The sequence below is a fragment of the Halichoeres trimaculatus genome, unplaced genomic scaffold (assembly GCF_033239565.1).
Source record: "Halichoeres trimaculatus isolate MK-OKI-2021-1 unplaced genomic scaffold, fHalTri1.1 fHalTri1_scaffold_20, whole genome shotgun sequence".
Classification (NCBI taxonomy): domain Eukaryota; kingdom Metazoa; phylum Chordata; class Actinopteri; order Labriformes; family Labridae; genus Halichoeres; species Halichoeres trimaculatus.
In genome coordinates, this window is record NW_027437198.1 from 5,308,640 (window position 1) to 5,330,110 (window position 21,471).

The following is a 21,471-nucleotide window of genomic DNA, read 5'->3' on the forward strand; positions in this document are numbered from 1 at the left end:
AAGAATTGTAACCTGAATTGAATTGGCACCCCACCCAAATTTCCCTTCTGAGATTAATAAAGTAAATTCTATTCTATTCTATTCTATTCTATTCTATTCTATTCTATTCTATTCTATTCTAAAACTGTTAAAGAATTCAAACAGGGGAAAAGCACCTCTCGCCTGCCCCACAGAAAAACTATGAGAGCCAATCTTTTTTTCACCAAGCAAGACCATTCCACTAACCCAAATATAAACGAAAATTAATCTCAACACAATGGCACATTGTTTGTTCTAACAAGCTTATTCAGGAAATTAATATTAAGTAGGACTGACTGTTTGAATGCACAACAATGTTGTACTAAAGGGCACTGAGTTCTAAACAGGTCTGCCATCATTTAGCTTTGCACGACAGATCAGCTGCAGCGATGAGGCAACAACACTTTGATAGCCTCATAAAATCAATACTGAACATTTTTTTCCTCTCAGCATTTCACTATGAATGAATATGAATGTTTCAAGTTGTTTAAAGATAAATTGGGGTCTGAATTATTTGTAACAAGTAAAATGTTATGCCAATTAAGACATTCTTCTTGTTTCAAGCAAATTTTCTTGCAATTTCTTCTTGTTCCAGTGGCAGATTGATGAAGACATTTTTCTTCTTTTACTTTCTTTCACTTTTTTCCCATGTTTGCATCTTATTAAGTCCATATGCATTTACCCATGTGGGGGATTTTGTAAAGCACTCCCTGGAAAGCCTAAGCAGGCTGCTTGGCTAACCCACGGTTTACTCTGAAAAGCAGAGCTACAACGCCAACTTTAACTGTATTTCCATTTGGCAATGTATGGTTTAAATCTATGATAGGAGTGTTCCTGACTAAATTGTTGAAATATCTGCTCATGCAGTCGCTCACAGAGTGGAGACCTCTTTATGATTTTACTTCTAAGAGACCCACAATCCCCGGTATACCTCTTTTAAAACCTAGACATGTTACTTATCTGTGAAGTCAACCTGAATAAATGGGAGATCAAATGTAACTGGGCATGTATTATTCTTTAAAAAAAATCATTTTCAAAATCTGATGCTTTGACTATTTTTAGTTAAAAACATCAAACTCTATTTTTAATTACCTTTTTAAAATCATGGTTTGTGCATACATGTGCTGACTTTGACCAGCCTCTGCAGTAACACACATCTTATTATTTTCACAGAGTTTAAAGTATCACCTGGCATAATGTAGACAGTATCTTTTTATGTTTTTAAGTGAACTCTAAAACCTCTGTTTATCCCTCAGTCTGTCGTGGATCAAAGCTCTTGTTTGTCTCCTCAGGACAGTCAGAGTGTGTAAGGGCAACATGAGCTTTGGCTTCACTCTCAGAGGCCATGCTCCAGTCTGGATTGACTCAGTCATCCCTGGTGAGTTACAAATGTGTGCTCAGGGGAAATTTCTGATTAGAGTACAGTTCAGATCAATGGTGACAGCGTGAGGATTATTCTGATGAAAATTATTTTGTCATTATTCAAGTGATACAAACTTGTCATGTGTGTAAATGGTTAAGTTGTTGTTATACATGAGTAGTTTTAGCTTACACATCAGATTACACTGTTTTAACATTAAACAGAGAGAGGACAGATCATGAAATCCCTTCAGTGAATCATATGTCACCACTGTTTGTGTCTTTCAGTAAGAAAACAGTCACATTAAATGTCTGTTTCTCACACTGGTTTTCCTGTCTTGTAGGTAGCCCAGCAGACAAGGCAGGTCTGAAACCAGGAGACCGCATCCTGTTCCTCAATGGACTGGACATGAGGTTAAGCTTCCACTCATATAAAATAAAGAACATTATTTATATTTTTAAATATGTTACCAAAAAAACATTAAGTTTATAATTTAGTTTGTATATGTCTGCTTTATATATAGGGGAGAATGGGGTTAGATATTGCACGGGTTGGTTGTAACACTCATTATACCTCACCACCAGAGGGCACTGTCCCTCAAATTGTGGGATGGTATTTAAAGATTTGGTATCAGAGCACAGTTTTTCTAATGAAAGACAGCTAAACCTGAGGTTAGAGCACTCTTTTTTTGTTTTTCACATTAGATTGTAAATATTTAGCTCCTCATTACTTTTCTTCTTGGCTTTTACACCACAGAGTTATTACAAAACAATTGTTATCCTTAAAAAGTGTGAAGGAGAAGCTGTAGGTAGCTAGCTAACAAGTTGTTATACAGCTATTGGTCTCAATACTTACACGTAATTCCAGTTACAGTTTGTCTTCACATTTTCTTTGGAGTTGGTTGTCATGTATATGTATATGTTATAAACAGGAGGCTGGTCCAATTATGCGTTTCCTGTCCATGTTCCTTTCTTATTCTGTGCTAAGATGAGTTAAGTCATGTATTCGTCAACGTTTTAACGCAGTTTAACTTTTAAATTTAGTTCTACCTTCATACATTTTTAAAAGATTTTTCCCATTAAAATAACACTGTGATAAAAATGACCCCAAAGTGCGTGACGACCATCCCCATGATGGGATTGGTCAGATGTGTCTTTGGTAGTTAATTACCTTTTTCTTACAATGAGTTTGAAAATGAGAGGCATTCATATTTGAAGCCAACACCTTAAGATGACATGCAAAGTAGGAATGACAACTAAAAGATGTTTCAATGATGAGCATTTCACACCTGAGTTAAAAGTGTGACAACTAACCCCGTTCTCCCCTATTTATATTTCTCTTTTTTTCAAGTTTTATGTTGTTGGTAGACTCTTCAAAGTTGTTCTCACTTCAACACATACAATCCAGTTTTTTTTGAATGGGTGAATTTTAGGGATGGGAATCGAAAACCAGTTCCTGTTGAGAATCGATAAGAAATGTTTTAATCCATCGATATCGTTAGCCTTTGTGCTGAACGATTCCCTTATTAATTCTTCACATTGTGCCGGAGCCACCAAGCCTTACGTGGACTAGTCTGCTGCAGCTATCTTAGCTTAGCAGTTAGATAACGTTTCCCAAGAAAACTCTGATTCAGGATTTACAGCTTGAATTTTTACTGAAGAAGTGACTTCATACAGAAATGTACATTACTCTCTCTCAGGAGATTCATATTCGGTACATTTGAAATGGTATAAATCACCTTATTTACCAAAATAAGAAAATAGCACAAGCTTGATGCTAATATATAGGGGAAACTGCATTGATATGCTAGTAGTTTGCTTACATCAGTATAACTTCAGCTTCAGAACAGAATTTCAACTTTCATCTCAGAAACATATCACATCAATTCTTTGTAAAAAATACTGAGAATTTCAAATGTCAAAAGCTAACAGGCTAATGAAAGGCTCATGGCTGACTTCATAACTACGGAAAGCTTCCAAACAACTTAAACCATTGCTATAACCACTTTGAGACACTAGATGGCCTACTTGAATTATTACTATATTACAACACAGTACATCAAAGTCACATTCTGTGCAATTTTTGCCTGTTTCTGTTTAATTATGCCCAGAAATATCCATACTCAGGGACCAATTACATTTTATTCACTTACAGTTTAAATTCAATTGAATGTTGTTGACACAGAAAACCTGTAAAGCTACTTTTTTGTACCAAGAAAACTGACAACAGGAATTGACAAGCAAATCGATAAAGAATCAGAGTGAGAAGCAGAATTGATAAGGGCATCGGTATTGACAAAATTCCTGACCTTAGTGAAGTTAAAATACAAACTACAGATACAAGGAGTCTCGTCAGGGGATTAAAAGTGTCTTTATTTTCCAGTTTATATAAAATCTCTGCCAATCCCAAGAAGCTTTTCTCTTTCATAAAACTTCATGTCTCTCCCTGCAGGACCTCCTCTCATGAGAAGGTGGTGTCCATGCTCCAGGGCAGTGGTGCCATGCCCACTCTGGTGGTCGAGGATGGTCCACCTTCCTTCACCATGTCAGAGCAGGACCTCGCAGGAGGCAGCGTTCCCACAGAGCGTGCCCGTTCCCCTGCCCTCAGCTCCCTGCAGTGGGTTGCAGAGATCCTACCCCCCAGCATCCGGGTTCAGGGCCGCACCTTTGGTCAGCAGCTGGAGCACCTGCTGACCATTCAGGAGAGGTACACCATCTGCAAGGCTCTGGAGAACTTTTTCCAGCACAGGTGAGGAACGGGTTGGGGAATGTTGCACAGAGACAGATACAGAGAGAGTCAGAGGATGGATAAAAGAACAACACTGACAGGAAGAACTTCTTTTCCCGCTGTTGATGCTTGTTATGGGAAGATTTTTAACAACCACTGACACGAAGGGCTACAGAGGGAGGAAAAAGACATTTTTTTGTACAGCTGAATGTGTCATATCACCAATAAAATCCTCTGCACTCACATTTTAGGATGCAATTTGCACAGTTTGATGGAAGTTTGATCATTGTTTTGACGTGTAAGTGAGTGCAGAGACAAGAAATCTGGGCTAATAAGCTTACAGCTCTTCAGTTCATCAACCACACAGAAAAATGGAGCAGCCTAAAAATACAGATTTTAGATTCAAAGGTGCAAGGAGTCTCAGAAAAGAATCAAGCTGAGGCTAAAAATCTTGTTTATGTGATAAGCAGTGAAAAAGTGTTCCTTTTTGTATTACTTTAAGTTAGAGTCCCCAAAAATGGGTAATTCAGAGATTTAGTTGTGAATTTGGAGACTTGCAGAAACACAGACTAAAGAAAGAAGATGGATTATAGGTTGAGGACTACATTTATGGATTTAAAGGTGGGGTCTGCAGGAATTTTTGTTACTTGTCAGTAAACACAACATTCAAGCTGGGCTCCTCCTCTTTGGTTCAGTGCCAGCGGCAGCACACACCCACAGCCTCCAATTATGATAACGTAAACACACTCACTAGAGAGAGACTGGAGAGCCATGCACCCGACTTGGCATGTTAGCACAAGCTAATCATGGGTATTTATAGGTCCCATATTGTGCAAAAATTACTTTATTAAGTCTTTTAGTGAAATTTGTGGGTCTTTGGCTTTCCTCCCAGCCCACAAAATGTGATATTTAATGACCAAACCTGTACTTGGTTGTGCTTCTGAATGTAAAATCCTGACCTAAAATAAGCTGTTGGAATTTCCGGGATATGCTGACGTCAGTGATTCCCTTTTCCCTGATTGGTCCACCAGAGCAGACCAGAACAAAACTTGAACTCAAAAACTTTTAAAACCCTTCACAAATTTGATGACATGATATGAGTTCATCCTCTTGTCGACTGCTCCACGGCTTGTACGTGTACCCTGGTGCACCCAACTCTGGCCTTCTAACCCAAGCAAACGGTGTCACCTGTATCTGTTTGGCTGCTACAGAAATGTCGACACCCTGATCGTGGACGTGTTCCCGGTGCTGGACACTCCGGCCAAACAGGTGATCTGGCAGTTTGTTTACCAGCTGCTGACATATGAAGAGCAAGAGCATTGCCAGAGCAAGATCTCGCGTTTCCTTGGATTCAAAGCTCCAGGTGTGTGTGTGTGTGTGTGTGTGTTTCTTTTTCTTCTGGGTGCGTGGGCCTTTAAAGGTGGTACATGTGAATACAAAGGGATCTGTGTGTGTGAGATGAAAACTGTCATGGGGATCTTTAGCGAACTCACTGATTCAGATCAGCTTAGCAGCCGTAGCCCTCCCTATACACCTTTGCATTGCCGATATGTGTGTGTGTTCCAGTTCCACCACCACCTCCTCCTCCTCCCCCTCCTCCAGAGCCTGAGGTGGCCCCCGAGCCCCATCGGCGTAGCAGCTCCATGAGGGTGACAGGGACCACGTACAGGAGCAGTGTGAGGGGACGTAGCTCTGATGATCTGGTCATTGGAACACACTTGGGCATGGGTACAGACCTTCATCAAAGTCATCCTCATCAGTAGAAATAGTAGCACTAAGACCGCCATGACACTTTTGATCATCACCATTGTCTCTGTTGTGTCTGAAGAACTGACCTCAGTTTATTTTGGTATCTTTTGGGGTTTTTATACATGTGCTGCCTATCCAAAGCCCCGTTTCCACCAAGAGGTGCACTGCAAAAAACTGAAATCTCATTAAGTGTTTCTGTCTTATTTAAAGGCAGGGTAGGCAGTCCTGAAAAACTAGCATGAATTTGAATGTAGCATCTCATTAGGACTCCGCCTAGCCCCTCCTCCTTCTCCCCTTGGAGCTCCTCCAAAGCAACGCCCCCGCTCACATGCACGAGCACCGCTAATTCGACCATGATTGTGAATGACTGAAAGATGGACTCAGCACATCATTTTATGTTTTCCACTATGTCGAGTCATGTCTCATTTAGAGGTAAGGAAACACCAAAACATTAAAACGTAAAGCTGAAAAACAAATAAACAAACGTGACTTTTGTCAGTACTCGCAACCGTCATGCAATCATTATCCACTTTTACCTGTGACACAATATTAGGAGTAAAGCTATAATACAAATAGTACATGTACATTTTCTCTAGGACTTACTAGATATCACTTTTTTTGGGGGGGGGGGGGCTTGCCAGAGCCCCTGTGGTGAGAGTTTATTAGACTCTGATCCAGACTACAGCCCAGAGTCAAGTACCTCATCGGGTCAGAGCCTCTGTCTTTCTTTTCTTGCTCTGTTTAGCCAGAGGAGCAGTTACCAGTAATCGGGGTACGGGTAGTTTCTCTGCCGTCCTTCTGCTGAGTGTGAACCTGTACACCGCTAAACTCTGGAACATGCATTAAGTCATGGGCAGTGCTCGCCGGTGAAATGTACGCACAGGAGGAGAGCAAAACATCAGGACGGGATTTGATTGGTTTAGCAGATTGGATCCCAATCGATGTGATTGGCTGATGTTTTCCTGGTTTTTCTCCTGCTGTAGATAGCTGATCTTATTGGCTCTATTTGAGAACACATCATGTATTGCTTGCCGTCAGGACATATAGATCATTTTAACCAGTATAACAAAAGTAATAATAATAATAAGAAACTTAAATTTATATAGCGCCTTTCAAAGAACCCAAGGTCGCTTTCACAGCAGAGGGACAAAGAAATTGACAACAAGGCCTTAAACAGGGAAGGCCAGGGAGAACAAGTGAGTTTTGAGAAGTGATTTGAAACAGTCCAGGGTGGGAGAGTTGCGGATTTCTGCGGGGAGTGAGTTCCAGAGGGTGGGGGCGGCCACACTAAAGGCTCTGTCGCCGAATGACTTTAGTTTGGTCCGCGGGATGGAGAGGAGATTGTGATACAAAAAGTGTATCAAAATCAAACTACCAATTGTACCTTTAAAGTAAAAATTGTCTTTTTACACTTGATATGAGCCACATTAAACTTATCAGTCCAGAAAAATGTATTGTTTTAAGTTATTTAAAGACAAAAATGAGGTCTGAATTGCTTGTAACAAGTTCAAAAAATCTGCCAATGGAACAAGAGAAACTAACTAGAGAATTTGCTTGAAACTAGATTGACATCTTCCCTCAAGTAACTTTTTTCTTGTTCCATTGGTAGATTTTTTGAACTTGTTAAAGCAAGTCAGAACTTATTTTTGTCTTTAAATGACTCGAAACAAGACATTTTCGTGATCTAGTCAGGGAAAAGTGGATCATATTAAGTCTAAAAAGACATTTTCTAGTGAAAATAAGACAAAAACACTTGATAAGATTTCTGTTTTTTGCACAGCACTCATTTTATGATGTTTCCACTGACTAAACCCGAACAGTTCCCCAAATAACGGAAAGAAGCCGTCCCACTTTTTGGGACCCTTCCGAAAGGGTGCCAGACTAAACTGATCCAATCTCGGAAGGTGGGGCTACAACACTGCTGACCGTTGATTGGTTGAAAGAATTTTCACTTACCTTGGCAGCAAACAGTCTTCTCAACAAAGCCTGATTGTGCTTTGTAGCAAAAAGCCACATGCCAATCACAATGATGAAGAATTGCTGGATGCGTTCTATGCGCTCTTGTACCGCTACCTAACACAAGGGTGCACAGTTGGCAGTGGAAACGTGAACAGGACCAAGTTTAACTGAGCCAACCCATACCAGACTGTACTGATCTAAACCAGATTGCTTGGTGGAAATGGGGCACAAGAATCCATGATTGAGCCAAAAACCTGTTTGGTCCATTGAAACACAAACCTTTGTTATGTATCAGTCATGCTAACGTTAAACTGTCTTAGGCCTTCGTTCAGAGCCAGTGCTGGAGGTAGGGATGAGATTGGCTCCAGGGGAAAGACAGTCAGGTGATGGTACCTCTCTTCCAGAAACTCCCAACAACCTCACCAATGTACGTACCAAAACCCATCCTCACAGAGTGATAAATAAGCTTTCAACATCAAGCTAAGAGTCACTCTGGTTTTTCCGCTTCCCCACCATACAAGCTGTCAGCAGTGTACGCTGAACTGGAAAACATGTATTCAGCCAAGAGATCTAAGTCCCTGAAGAGCCGTCCTCCTCCTGCCCCAGAGAGTTTGTTGGACCTGGAGCCTCCTTCATGCGCATCCTCTCCTACATTACATAACACAGGTATGTTTACTCATATCCTTTACAGAGACATATAACGTGATACGACTATCTTATAAACTCTTTGCTTGTGTGTGTGTGTGTGTGTGTGTGTGTGTGTGTGTGTGTGTGTGTGTGTGTGTGTGTGTGTGTGTGTGTGTGTGTTTGAGTGTGTGTGAAATGGTGTAAGAGATGGGGGGAAAAAACAGCATACTTTAAAAGTACTGCAGTGCAAAAATGATAAATCCCAAGGTAGCAGACCCATTTTTGCCTAAGCTGAATATCCTTGAATTTTGCATCAACAGGATTTCTTTTTCTTTATTTTCTTCTACATTTAAATATACAGCAGTCTCAAAATAAACCCACTGCTTTGAATCCCTTTCAGCTCACTTGCACATGTTGAGTTTATGTTGCTAAATCAGGAGATCCATTTGGGATCCACTGACTTCTTGAACCAGAGCTATTGATTTTTTTTTTACACAATCTGCTTTTTTTTATTTGATTTGGTCATAACTTCTCCTTTTTTGGGGGAAAAAAGATCTGTTTCCTCCCAGTTAGTGATGCAGTATGCACAGATGGGAGAGTAACTTCATGCTGAATCCAGTTCAGGGCTGATACCTGGCTCTCTGGGGGGCATATTAGACTGAAACGCTTCCCCTCTCCTGGAGGACATGGTAACGTGGAAATGGGTCTGGAGAACTCTCTGTTAAAAAGAATGCATTTGGTTTAAACTATCACACGTAGATTTAATTATTTATTTTTTATATCTAAGTTTTTATTCAACGCAAGAATAAAACATGTTTTGCAGTTAGTAGGGGTGTAAAGGTACATGTATCCATGATGAACCACTCCATGAGGCCGTTCAGCTCGGTACAGTGCTGTATTTTAACGAGTACAGTAAGTTTACGTTAGCCGCTGCACATGGCTCTTTAATATTCACGTGTGTGCTCGTCTATGATTGGCTGAGCAGGGAAGGCGTTTTAATATTCATGAGGAAAGTGGTCTGTGATTGGTGCTTTGCGATCATTTGTATCATGTGGATGTGACGTCTCACAGTGAGCCAATCAGAAGATGAATATCAAAGAGCTTCCGTAGCCACAGAAGCTTGTGTCTGAATTGTGCATCATCTGCTACTAATGACCAACTGGAGCTTGAAGAGCCTCCCCCCCCGCTGTATAATGGCAAGTTTTTGGTTCAATAAACATGCTAAACAAGCAAATGGTTTTGCGTTGTTCCATACTGTACCGAAAATGTACTGAACCGTGACCCTAAAACCAAGGTACGTATCGAACTGTGATTTTTGGGTACCGTTACACCCCTAGCAGCTAGACAAAGTTACATTCTTTTTTCAGAAATAAGGAAAAACAGTGAGACAAGTATAACATGTTGTTGTATGACCAATATTATAAAATGTGGTGATAATTATAACAAAAAACTTTTTGAAAGCAAATTAAAAGAAAAAGAAAAAAAAATAAAAATAAACTTTTGTATCAAACACAATAAGAACTTTGCCATTTACATTTACATGCATGTCTATGCCCCTTCCCACACAAAATGAAAAATCTTTTCAAGTACATACCCTCAAACTCAATTAGGATAACTGGCTGTCAGTGAAAGAATGCAAACAAGTCCAAACCAAATATATTTCTGTGTAGACATATGTCCAAGGTCGCGGTTATCATCAAGTATACTGAAAACTGATGAATTAAAGTATAATTTTGGTGGGGGAAAATAAATAAATAAATAAATAAATAATATAAGCAAAACAACCACAATAAAAAACCTCATTGTACTATGGACCATAAACAAATTAGAGAGTTTATAATAGAAAAGAAAACCTGGAGGGTTGCGTGTTTAAGCCTAGCTGCTTGCATATGTTCTTAGATCAGAAAGACTTGTATTGACAAAATTTATAACAAAACAAAAACTAGCAAACTCTAAAGGGGAAGAGGGTTGCTATGTCCATATTTTGGATGTAGTACAGTTTAATGTAGATGCCTAAGTAGTCTAGGGTTTCCAATAATGTTTAAACTTCTGTTGTTCAAGCCTTAAAGTGATACTCTGGGATGGAACAAGTTGGGTCCTATCACAAGGTTTAGGGCAGAAATTACCCCTACAGCAGTGTTTTTGTGCAGCAGAAGCCCAGGGCGCTCACACCAAACACCCCCTCCCTGCTCCTCTGCCGGTTTCCTCTGCACTCAGACGGGGCCATATTTTACTTGACCAAAAACACAAATAAACGGACTCCCACAGAAAAAATCTGATATCGGTCTGCATTCACGCTTTATTTTGAGAATTTTCAGCGCGTTACTTTCACACAAAAACACCGCTAAATAAGGCTCTAGCTCTCATCGTGTCTTTTCGTCCTGGCAGACTACCTGCGTTTGTTTATATCTGGCACGCCGCGTGCGGACTGATACACTAAGCGGTGAGTACCTCGTAGCCAGCTGTGGCTCTGCAGCGGAGGTAGCGCCGTTTTACGACACGATGAGAACTAGAGTCTTATTTAGCGGTGTTTTTGTGTGAAAGTAACGCACTGAAAATTCTCTAAATAAAGCGTGAATGCAGACCGATGTCAGAGTTTTTGCTGAGAGTCCATTTATTTGTATTTTTGGTCAAGTAAAATATGGCCCGTCTGAGTGCAGAGGAAACCGGCAGAGGAGCAGGGAGGGGGTCTTTGGTGCGTGCGCCCTGGGCTTCTGCTGCACAAAAACACTGCTGTAGGGGTAATTTCTGCCCTAAACCCTGTGACCTTGTGATAAACCCAACTTGTTCCATCCCAGAGTATCACTTTAAAGTAAAAGTGAGTTTCTCCAGATTTATTCTTTTTAATTAAAATGCAACTTTTAAGCCAGCAACATCTTAACTTCCCTCAGATTATGGAAACCTTCCCAGTTGTTTATTTCAGACTTTGTTAATAATTTTGTTAAAAGCTAGCAAACAACTTTGTGTGTTTTGTTCTGTGTAAACCCTAAGGAACATAGAGAAACATTTCTATTAGTCATCGCACCTACATAACATTTTTCATTAATCTAACAATACTCTGTATTTTTTCTTGTCCCAGGTAGCCGCAAAGGTCCCCCACTCCCTACATCCTGGCCTGAGCCTCTCCCAAGCCCCCCTGCAACCCAATTCTATTCTTCAGGCCTAACAAGCCAGACCAGTGGGGACTCCAATCCCTACATCAGCCTGGACAGTCCCCCTCCATCACCAGAGCCTCCTGACTACCCAGCAAGTCCCCCGACCCATCGCAGCAGCAAGCGGCGCTACACCTTCTCCAAACCGCCGCGCTCAGAGGACACGGATCGATTTCTGGATGCGCTGAGCGAGACTCTGGGACAGAGGGTGGCCATTGTTGATGACTTCCTGACCCCTGAGAATGACTACGAGGAGGTAGAGTCACAGAAGTGCTTATCTTAGATAAATCAAATGGTTTTAAGCGTTGTTCACGGAAGTTAGATTAATCATAAACTGCTCATGATTTTCATTCAAGTTAATGAACGTGTAGAGTCACATGATATTACATTATGTAACACTGTGAATTATTACATTTTCCTTGTTCATGCTTAGGTAACAGCTTTGTAATGACTGGAGACCCAATGTAGTACAATTGAGCCTGATAAAATGATCAAGACATAAATGAACATGCATCAAAATCTGCTGGTGTAAATAAATAGTACAGGTTTTAGTAAGCTGCAATAGATGTTCCCTACAATTTTTCCTCTTGCATATTGTCCTCTAAAATTTTTGCAGTAGGTAAGGCATTTTTTAACCTTTAGGAATCATTGAGAGCCCAATTTGTGCTTCATCCAAGAGATGTCCAACTGACATTTAAAAGCATCATTTAAACCTCTTAGCTGTACAAAATTTTTGATCAGATACACACATGGTATTGCACCAAAATTAAAGGGGACATATCATGCTGATCCCTGATTTAATACTAACATATAAAATAATAAATTTGAAAACAAGACCTTTCACTCCCTGAATTTTCAAAAAATGGGATATTGTATTTTTTCTGATATCCTAGAACAAGATTTGATGCCTCTGAAAATAAGTCATTGCCAGTTGGCAGCGAGATTTCCACCTTCGTGACGACAGGAGGATCCTTTCTTTTTATTGGAGTAATCTGATTAAGCAGCTCCTCCTCTGTGATGTCAGTTAGTCACACAACCGCCACCGAGGGATACACCCACCAAGAGCCGAGTATAAACGTATAAACTATACATGTTACAGTACCAGTTTGACTCACCACACTGAAGCGTCCTGAGATGATCTGTGTCGAGGTGGATTTTCTTCCTCCTGAGCTGCAGAACCGTCCGGGTCTGACTCGGGGTCCAATACAAAAGGACGTATCCTACACTCTGCCATTTTATTAGTGCTATCAATGCCTTACAGTGAAGTTTTGGCAAACAGCAAACTCGCTCGGTCTGCTCCATTCAATGTGGAGATTTTGTAAATACTGCCATGCTGCAAAAACCGCCCCCTGGCTCTACCCCCCTCTTGTCTGCTGAGAACTATTTCTGTGATTAATTTTGTAGCGATGATGGACACAGGAGCCTAACTGTGAGACAGAAAAGGACAGAAGAGCAAAAGAAATTTAAACAGGAGAGTAATAGAGCTAAAGACTCAAACAGAGGCTAATGTTCATTCCAACCTTCAGTCAGCAGTTATTCTTCAGTGGTCTGTTTAAATTTGAGAGTCTATCAGTAAAATGAAGAGTGAGGTTACGTTAGCTCTGCTAGATGACTGGCAGGACAGAACCAGGATTCAAATATAAACAGGTACTAAACTTACTACTTACAAACAGACAGTGTTTACTTGTCATGGTAGCCTATAGATACGTTGGAGCACTGGGCTGATGATGTCGCTATGTAGCTGGCCACTAAAGCGTTTGTTTGATGTCACCTTTCAAACTGTAGCACTATGTAACTGTACTGATAAGTCCCTTACCTTGGCGTGTTGTATCCAGTAAAAAGTTGTCTTAAACAAAGAAATTTGTTTCGATACGATCGCCATCAAATTCCAAAACAGACACAGGCCTTGCTAAAGTTGTTTACGACAGTGTATGTTAGACTCCAGGCCAGAAGGTGGTGAGGGACTGCAATTACAAAAGATCCTCCTCACAGCATCTCCAAACAAAAAATATTGCCTAGAAATCCCACTGAACTACCCCAGTTAGATTAGACATGTTTGAAGAGGAGGCATTAGATTTACAATGTCAGGCCATTCTTGTGTAAACTTTACAGTAATAACCACGTTTTAAACAAATCATCGAGATCAAGGGTCTTCAGTGTCTTTCAGACCAAGGACCTCCTAACTGATGGAGTGACAGAGCAGGGACACCCCCTTATATAAATAAGGGGTCCCTTATTTATTATTTATTGTGTATTTTATTAAACCGGGCCTAGTAGTACGTTTAAACTTACCTTGGTAGTGTTAGTCTGACTTAAAAATAACATCTTTGACCTCCTTGTGTCCATTGATGTGTGTTCAAAGACAATAACATGAGTTGAAATGATATATTTGGGAATAATTATTTGAAAATGTAAAAAGACTGCCTAATCAGCTAAAAATGTCACTGACCCCTGCAATACCTCCATGGACCCCTAGGGGCCATGGAACCCCCCGTTGTAGATGTCTGATCTAGCTTATAAAGTGTAGTATAAGAGGTTCACAAGTTCCACTTGACATCATGGCTAATAATGTGTGATTAATGTTAATGCCAGGATATTGTACAGATGGGCTTCCCAGATGAGGAGGATGATGATAATGAAGAAGACTTGGGTGTGGATGAAGAAGAAAATGGAGGATTTGTGGCCCCAGAGCTCAGCAGCCCCAGTGATGTTCAGAGCAGCAGCGGAGAAGAGAATGCCTCCTCCCTCACCTACTCTTCTTCCTCTGACCATATCCCTCCACCTCCGATGACCCCTCCACCACCCCCACCTGTACAGTTCAATGACCCGCCTCCTCCCCCTCCTCCCCCGGCGCCTGCACAGACCCAGCACCAACAGCAGCAACAACAGCAACAGCAGCAGACCCTCAACTTCACCCCTGAGCATTCCCCAAGAGCATATGTTCCCATTCGCCGCAAATCCGGCCCTCCACCCCCACCTCCGCCTCGCAGTAACCCACCACCTAAACGCCACTCTTTACACAAGGTGATGCCTTCTAGAGAAGATCTTCAAGTCCATGCAACCATACAAGAGCTAAAAGCCTTTCAAGAGCAACAGGCTTATCAGGAAAGACAGGCCTATGAGGAACAGCAAGCGTATAAGGAGAGGCAGGCATATGAGGAGCAGAAAGCCTATGAAGAACAACAACTATTCCAAGAGCAGCAGACTTTCCAGGAACAACAAGCATACCAGGAGAAAATTTTCAAAGAAAGACAAGCGTATGAGGAGCAGAAAGCTTTTGAGGAGCAACAGTTGTACCAGGAGCAACAAGCTTTTCAAGAAAGACAAGCATATGAACAACGCCAGGCCTACCAAGAACAAAAGGCGTATGAACAGCGTCAAGCTTACAAGGAGCAGAAAGCACTCGAGGAACTTCAAGCATACCAAGAGCAAAAAGCTTATGAAGAGCGTAAAGCGTATGAGGAGCGTAAAGCCTATGAGGAACGTCAGGCGTATGAGGAGCAACAAGCATACCAGGAGCAACAAATGCAACAGATCTACCAGAGTCACCACTCAATGCCCGCCCAGCCAACTCAGCAGAAATCACATTCCCCATTGCCCCTCCAGCAACTCCACCAATCTTTACCACCACTACCATCCCCAGATTCAAGTCATCACCACCCCAGCCATCCACTGATGATGATGCGGCAAGCACAGCAGCAACAGGCCCACCAGAGCCATCACCATCGACGCCAATCCCGTTCAGCTCCTTCTCCGCACCAACCATCGCCCCAACAAACATCTCATCCCAACCAACAAGGTCCCTATGCTGAGGGCATCTACCAAAGCCACCAGGGGATGAGATCCCAGCCCCACCATTCCTCTGCTGAGATGCTCCACCAGATGCACCAAGTCCCAGTGCATCATTCTTCTGCAGAGATGCTGCATCAGTTGCAACAATCCCAAGGCCACCACTCGTCAGCTGAGATCCTCCATCAGATGCAACATGCACATGTACATTCCCATTACTCATCAACAGAAATGCTAAACCAAATGCACAAAACCAAGGCCCATCATTCTTCAACAGAGCTCCTGCATCAAGCTCAACAGTTACAGCAAATGCAGCCTCATCACTCCTCAACGGAACTCGTCCATCAGGCTCACCAGATGCACCGAGGGCAACCGCACCATTCATCAACAGAGCTGCTCCATCAAATGCATAAACCTCAGGCACACTACTCCTCCACAGAGCTGCTCCATCAAGCCCATCAGATACACCAACCAAAGCCCCATCACTCCTCAACTGAGCTCCTGCATCAAGTCCAACAAGAGCCGGCCTCCCTCCCAGTTCAGCTGAACCGGGATGGCCACTCCCATCAGAGCAGGAGAAGTCTGAAAAGTCAACATCAGGCTCAGCAAGGGCGACTTCAAGAGCAGCAGATCCACCAAACCCATCACCCCCAGCCCACAAAGCCCTCTCCCCAAAGACCCCACTCCATTCAGCAGACCCATCACCATTCAAGCACCCCTCAAATCCATCATATCCACCATATGACTCCACAACCTCCTCCACAGGATTACCAACATCAGATTCATGTAATCCACCCTCCTCAGCAGCCCCACAGACCTCAGCCCCTTCTCTCCACATTTCAACCCCTCCAACCACACCAGCCCACCCTCTCCACTTTCCAGCCTCTGCCCCAGCACCACCAGTCCCAACATCAGATCCAGGCCTCCACCCAAGCCACCCGCCCACAGTCCCAGCCCTCACATCATCTGCTGCAGTCAGCACACCAGCCACCAGCTCAGCCCCACCACAAGCAACCGCATAGCCAACCCCAGTCCCTGCCCCACTCTTTATCTGACCCGACAGAGCACATGGAGCCACCACCACCTCCACCTTTGCCCCCACCCTGCTCCCCTCCACCATTACCGAGGCCGTCACTCTCAAGGATGGACTCAAACCACATGAGTGTGAAGAGGCTGCGATGGGAGCAGGTGGAGAACTCAGAAGGGACAATCTGGGGACAGGTGAGTTCAGACAGGGACCCAAGTCAAGATGATCCAACATTCATACAGTTTTTTATTCACCATGTTTCATTTTTGTCGTCGTAGTTGGGAGCAAATTCTGACTATGACAAACTGCATGACATGGTGAAGTACCTGGATCTGGAGCTGCACTTTGGGACACAGAAGAGTTCCAGTAAGTACATGTGGCCGTCTCAAGGGATCATTTGGCAGGGGGATCAGGGAGTACAACTTTCATTTCTGGGTTAGCAGAACAGTTTCATCAATAATTTATCTGGAGTGCAGTATACCTCCATAGCACCACCCAAATTTACTAACAATTGTCTCATTTTAAGTGCCTACTTTGGAGCCGCCCCCTCCGGAAACCTTCAAGAAGAAAGATGTGATCGAGATTCTGTCCCATAAGAAAGCCTACAATGCCTGTTAGTATAAATTTCTCTTACTATTTCTGTGTTTTTAGCTGACAACCTCTGTGCTTGGCTAATACCCTGACATTTTCTTTAGTTATGTGTGCTTACATTTTTGTTCACCTCTTCCCTTTCCTCAGCCATCTTGATTGCCCACCTGAAGCTTTCTCCTGGAGAGCTGCGCCAGATCCTAATGAACATGGCAACCGACAGACTTGAGCCAGCCCACATCAAACAACTGCTGCTGTATGCCCCAGATGCAGAGGAGGTCAAAAAGTATGAAGAGTACAGACAGGACCCGAGCAAACTCAGTGAGCCGGATCAGTTCGTGTTGCAGGTAGGGTGGAACAAAGAGAAGTGCTCTGACATCATAGCAAATCCGACCATGTGCATTGTTTTGACAGTTTTTTGGCTTTTTGCATGTTTGATCAGATGTTGTCAGTCCCAGAGTACAAGACCCGCCTTCAGAGCCTCCTCTTCAAGTGTTCTCTGCAGGAGAAGACGGAGGAGTTGAGAGGAGCATACGACTGTCTGTATAAGGCTTCAGTGGAGCTGAAGACAAGCAAGAAGCTGGCAAAGATACTTGAGGTAGCTTCTTGTTTGGTGCAAGCATATTAAAGCTCTTCTGAGTAACTTTAATTATTCATGATTATGGTGCCCCCTGTGGTCAGTGTTGTATTTTTCCTCTCTTTACTGATCTTTAACAATGACAAAATGACCCTCTTTTTCCAAGTTAAAGAGAGGGTATTATGCTTTTCCATCTTTTAAACATGGACATACAGTAAATCGACAATGCTTATCCATATTCAAAATGTGTAAATTTTCAAAGCGCTACATATTCAAATGCTGTAGAAATCCTGAGATCTTAACAGCAAGGCTTGCTGGGTCCCAAGCTCTGCCCATAGCTCTGCCCAGAGCTTCCAGTGGCCAAGCCAATCAGGAGGGAGGGGAGATTTTGGAGGGGGGTCCTTAAAGAGACAGCAACTAAAACGAAATGTTTCAGACAGATGCTAAGATAAAATAAATAAATGAATAATAAAAAAACACTAGTTTTTAAGCTGTAAATCATGTGACGCTACTATGGGAGTCTCAGAGGGAAGGTATTAACCCTTAAAAAGGCACGATTCCCCCTCTTTAATGTTTTTCTCATGAATTCAGGTTTGAATTTCTAATTCCAAGTCCTCTTTGATATGGGGTTAAGTTTAGGGATACTTGTGTTGAGAGAAAAAAGACAGTAAAACATTATTTGTTCCATGGTTAAAGGTAAGGTCTGCAGGATTTTGTCAATTGTCTCCCATGGGCCTCTATCCATGTGTGTCAGTGTCTGCCTCAACCCCTTCCTCTGCCTGTAGGTTGATGTTTTGGTTGTGTTGGAACATTTCTTGTTGGTGTGTAGACGTGGTTACATCAGCCAATCACAGAGCGCTCAGTGTGCAAGTGACTTTGCGTATTGTTGATAGTGACTGGAAGAAGCTATCCTGAGCAGCTACCATGGACGTAGCATCAAGGAGAAAAACAAAACCAAAGTGAAACAAAACGCCAAACAGATAAAGCTTTTCCCTAAACGAGGGTGAAGCCTGGCTCCAATTTCACTCACTTTCTGGGAACTTTGAGAGCAGAACAAATAGTATGGTGAGTTAGCTTTCTGCTAACCAGGTTTGTGCCAAATACCCATGATAAGCTTGTGCTAACATGTCAAGTCAGACGGACAGTTCTTGAGTCTCTCCAACGATGCTACAGGTAGTTGCTGCGTGAGTGAGTATATTTACATAGCCACAGTCAGAGAAAGTAGGTGTGCGCTGCTGCTGGCACTGAACCAAGGAGGAGCCCAGTTTGAACGTTGTGTTTACTAGCAATAATGAAATTCCAGCAGGCCCTACCTTTAAAACAATAGTTTTCATACACAAAATCTTCCTTGATATCTTCTAATTTTGTGCTTTGAAATGTACCTGTTTCATTGTGTCCTCTTTTAGTTTGTGTTGGCGATGGGGAACTACCTGAATAACAGCCAGCCGAAAACCAACAAGACAACAGGCTTCAAGATCAACTTCCTAACAGAGGTATAACGTACACAAATACATGTGTTTGTGTTATTTAAAACAGACTCTGTGTTTGCTTTTTTTTTTGGGACTATAATGTCTTCATCCTGTCCTCCACAGTTGAGCACAACCAAAACGGTGGATGGAAAGTCGACATTTCTTCACATTTTGGTCAAGTCGTTGTGTCAGCACTTTCCTGAGGTGTTAGACTTCTCCAAAGATTTAACCATGGTTCCTCTTGCAGCCAAAGGTAAATACATCAAGCTTTTCTTCATATCTTTCATAATGTTTCAAAATATACACAATGTTCTTGTTCTATCACTGATTTGAAATGTGGTGTCCTTCTAAACTCTTGTGTCATTGAAACACACACATCTGACAACAGTAAACCAGAGGACCATCACCTCAGACCTGAACGACCTCCAAACAACCATCCAGGAAATCCGTTCAATCTGTCAGAAGATGCCTGCAACCTCCGAGGACCGTTTTGCTGTTGTCATGAGTGTATCCTACACCAATTTTTTTTTTTTTTTACATTTTAGCAGAAATATGAGTGAAAATTTGATGAACCTTAACTCTTGTAAATTCAGAACTTCCTGGAAAACAGCCATCCAGCAGTTCAGTCTCTGGAGTCCCTGCAGCAGAGAGCTATGGAGGAATTTAGCAAAACTGCCTCTTTCTTCGGAGAAGACGGCAAATCCAGCAACACAGAGGCCTTCTTTGGGATCTTTGCGGAGTTTATGGGCAAGTTTGAGGTGAGCCTGCGAGACTCATTAATTTTTCAGTCAGTCTGAGACTTCTACAGTGTGACAGTAAAAAACTGTTTCATCCTAAAAAAAAATCGTTTTGCATAACTTCAGTGGCTGCAGATGAAAACTACCTTGTCATAAATTTTTATCACCATTGTGTAGCTATTCTGCTATGCCTGTATTTTGTTTTTTTAGAAAAGGCTTAGACATTTTAATGAGTGCTGCCTGTATTTATCAAAAGTGAGTGAAAGAAACTCTACCAGCCTGATGCTGTTAATACACCACATGTAAAAGCAGACTCAATTATTTGACACCGCTTTGCAGCCTGTTAAACCCTTAAAATGTTTCCTCTAGAGGTTATAATTTGACAGTTTGAGGCTCCCTTTCTGCAGTTTAATATGGATCATTGATGTCTTCATAAAATGGTAGTAACATGTTTTGGTCCAAAAAGCCAATAAATCAAGCACAGCAGCATTGTTTCCAGGCTCTCATAGCCCCTCTGTTCAGAACGCTCTGATTTAGTGGGCGTGACCTTCATATGTAAATGAGCCACCGCTGATACCATCCCGCTTTTCCGCGTCACTGAGAGTGGCGCCTCGAGCTCCGAGTGCACAATGTTTAGAAAACAGCGAAGCTCGTTTACCATAACATTACAGGCTAAAACAACAGGCTAACCACAGCTAAAGTTAGCATTCTGAGGCTAACACAGAGACAGGGGGGACACTGAGGAAAAGCTCTTACATCTGCTCCACCGCACACAGCATTTAAAATACTCACATTTCCAGGGTCCAAGGTTTGTTGGCGGATGGTTGGTAATGCGATTCAGGACCAGTCTATTCGCTAGCCCTCTGTTGTACTGTCCAAAGTTGGAAAAGCAGTCGGCCATGAAGTGACTAGCACACACATGCACAGTTTAACTGAGTGTAGCTGGAACATTTCCTTGATAAATGAACTCTAGCCACTTAGCCTTGTCTTCTTCCGAGATGTGAAGCTTGTGCATGGAACTATGAGGCTGTTTACAGCCAAAAACAGAGCAGTGATGGCTCTTCAACTTTGGCATTCTCCTCCAGCAGCGGGGAGGGGGTTCGGGGGTATCTTTTCCAGTGAACCAATCAGGTCAGACTTGCTCCTGATTGGTCAAAAAAGGTAATTGCTGGCATCGGCAAATCCCAGAAATTCCAAACAGCTCGTTTTACGTCTAGGGATGGATACCTTTCACAATTGAACCGATACGGTACAGATGCCTGGTACCTGGCAATCGATATCAATGCGCAACGGTACAAATTTCTGGTACTTTTTTGTGTTCATGTGATAAAAAATGTCAATTTAATAAAAGTTAGTAGTAATAAAATCTCAAATTTCTTTAACTTCACATATTTATTCTTCAATATATAACCTTGCAATGCTGTGTTCATGGCCAGCATGGAATATTACCTACTCTTCCAGTCCCTTAAAGTCACAAGGATGGATTTAGGTACCAAAACATGGTACCTTTTGATTTTCCATGAATTGGTACCCGATACTTATGACAGAATTTGGTCGGTACCTATAAAAGTACCTAATTCGGTACCCATCCCTATTTACATCAGGATTTTACATTCACAAGCACTACTAAGTACAGGTTTTATCATTAAATATCACATTTTGTGGGCTGGGAGGAGAGGCAAAGACCCACAA

General features: G+C 42.2%; 1 protein-coding gene across 5 annotated transcripts in view; it reads left to right on the forward strand.

The window, feature by feature from the left end:
- Positions 1-21,471, forward strand: part of grid2ipa (glutamate receptor, ionotropic, delta 2 (Grid2) interacting protein, a) — a 47,232-nt gene that overhangs the window by 23,971 nt on the left and 1,790 nt on the right. For 3 of the 5 annotated variants that reach the window (XM_074696941.1, XM_074696945.1, XM_074696944.1), the window contains 17 exons: positions 1,311-1,396; positions 1,722-1,791; positions 3,830-4,126; positions 5,317-5,468; positions 5,672-5,833; positions 8,134-8,240; positions 8,335-8,479; positions 11,520-11,848; positions 14,185-16,602; positions 16,687-16,774; positions 16,935-17,021; positions 17,147-17,343; positions 17,439-17,594; positions 18,980-19,066; positions 19,166-19,295; positions 19,431-19,549; positions 19,636-19,800. In XM_074696941.1, coding sequence (XP_074553042.1) covers positions 1,311-1,396; positions 1,722-1,791; positions 3,830-4,126; positions 5,317-5,468; positions 5,672-5,833; positions 8,134-8,240; positions 8,335-8,479; positions 11,520-11,848; positions 14,185-16,602; positions 16,687-16,774; positions 16,935-17,021; positions 17,147-17,343; positions 17,439-17,594; positions 18,980-19,066; positions 19,166-19,295; positions 19,431-19,549; positions 19,636-19,800 — 4,795 coding nt within the window. The remainder of the gene's footprint in view (positions 1-1,310; positions 1,397-1,721; positions 1,792-3,829; positions 4,127-5,316; positions 5,469-5,671; positions 5,834-8,133; positions 8,241-8,334; positions 8,480-11,519; positions 11,849-14,184; positions 16,603-16,686; positions 16,775-16,934; positions 17,022-17,146; positions 17,344-17,438; positions 17,595-18,979; positions 19,067-19,165; positions 19,296-19,430; positions 19,550-19,635; positions 19,801-21,471) is intronic. The other 2 variants (XM_074696942.1, XM_074696943.1) reach the window with 2 other exon arrangements.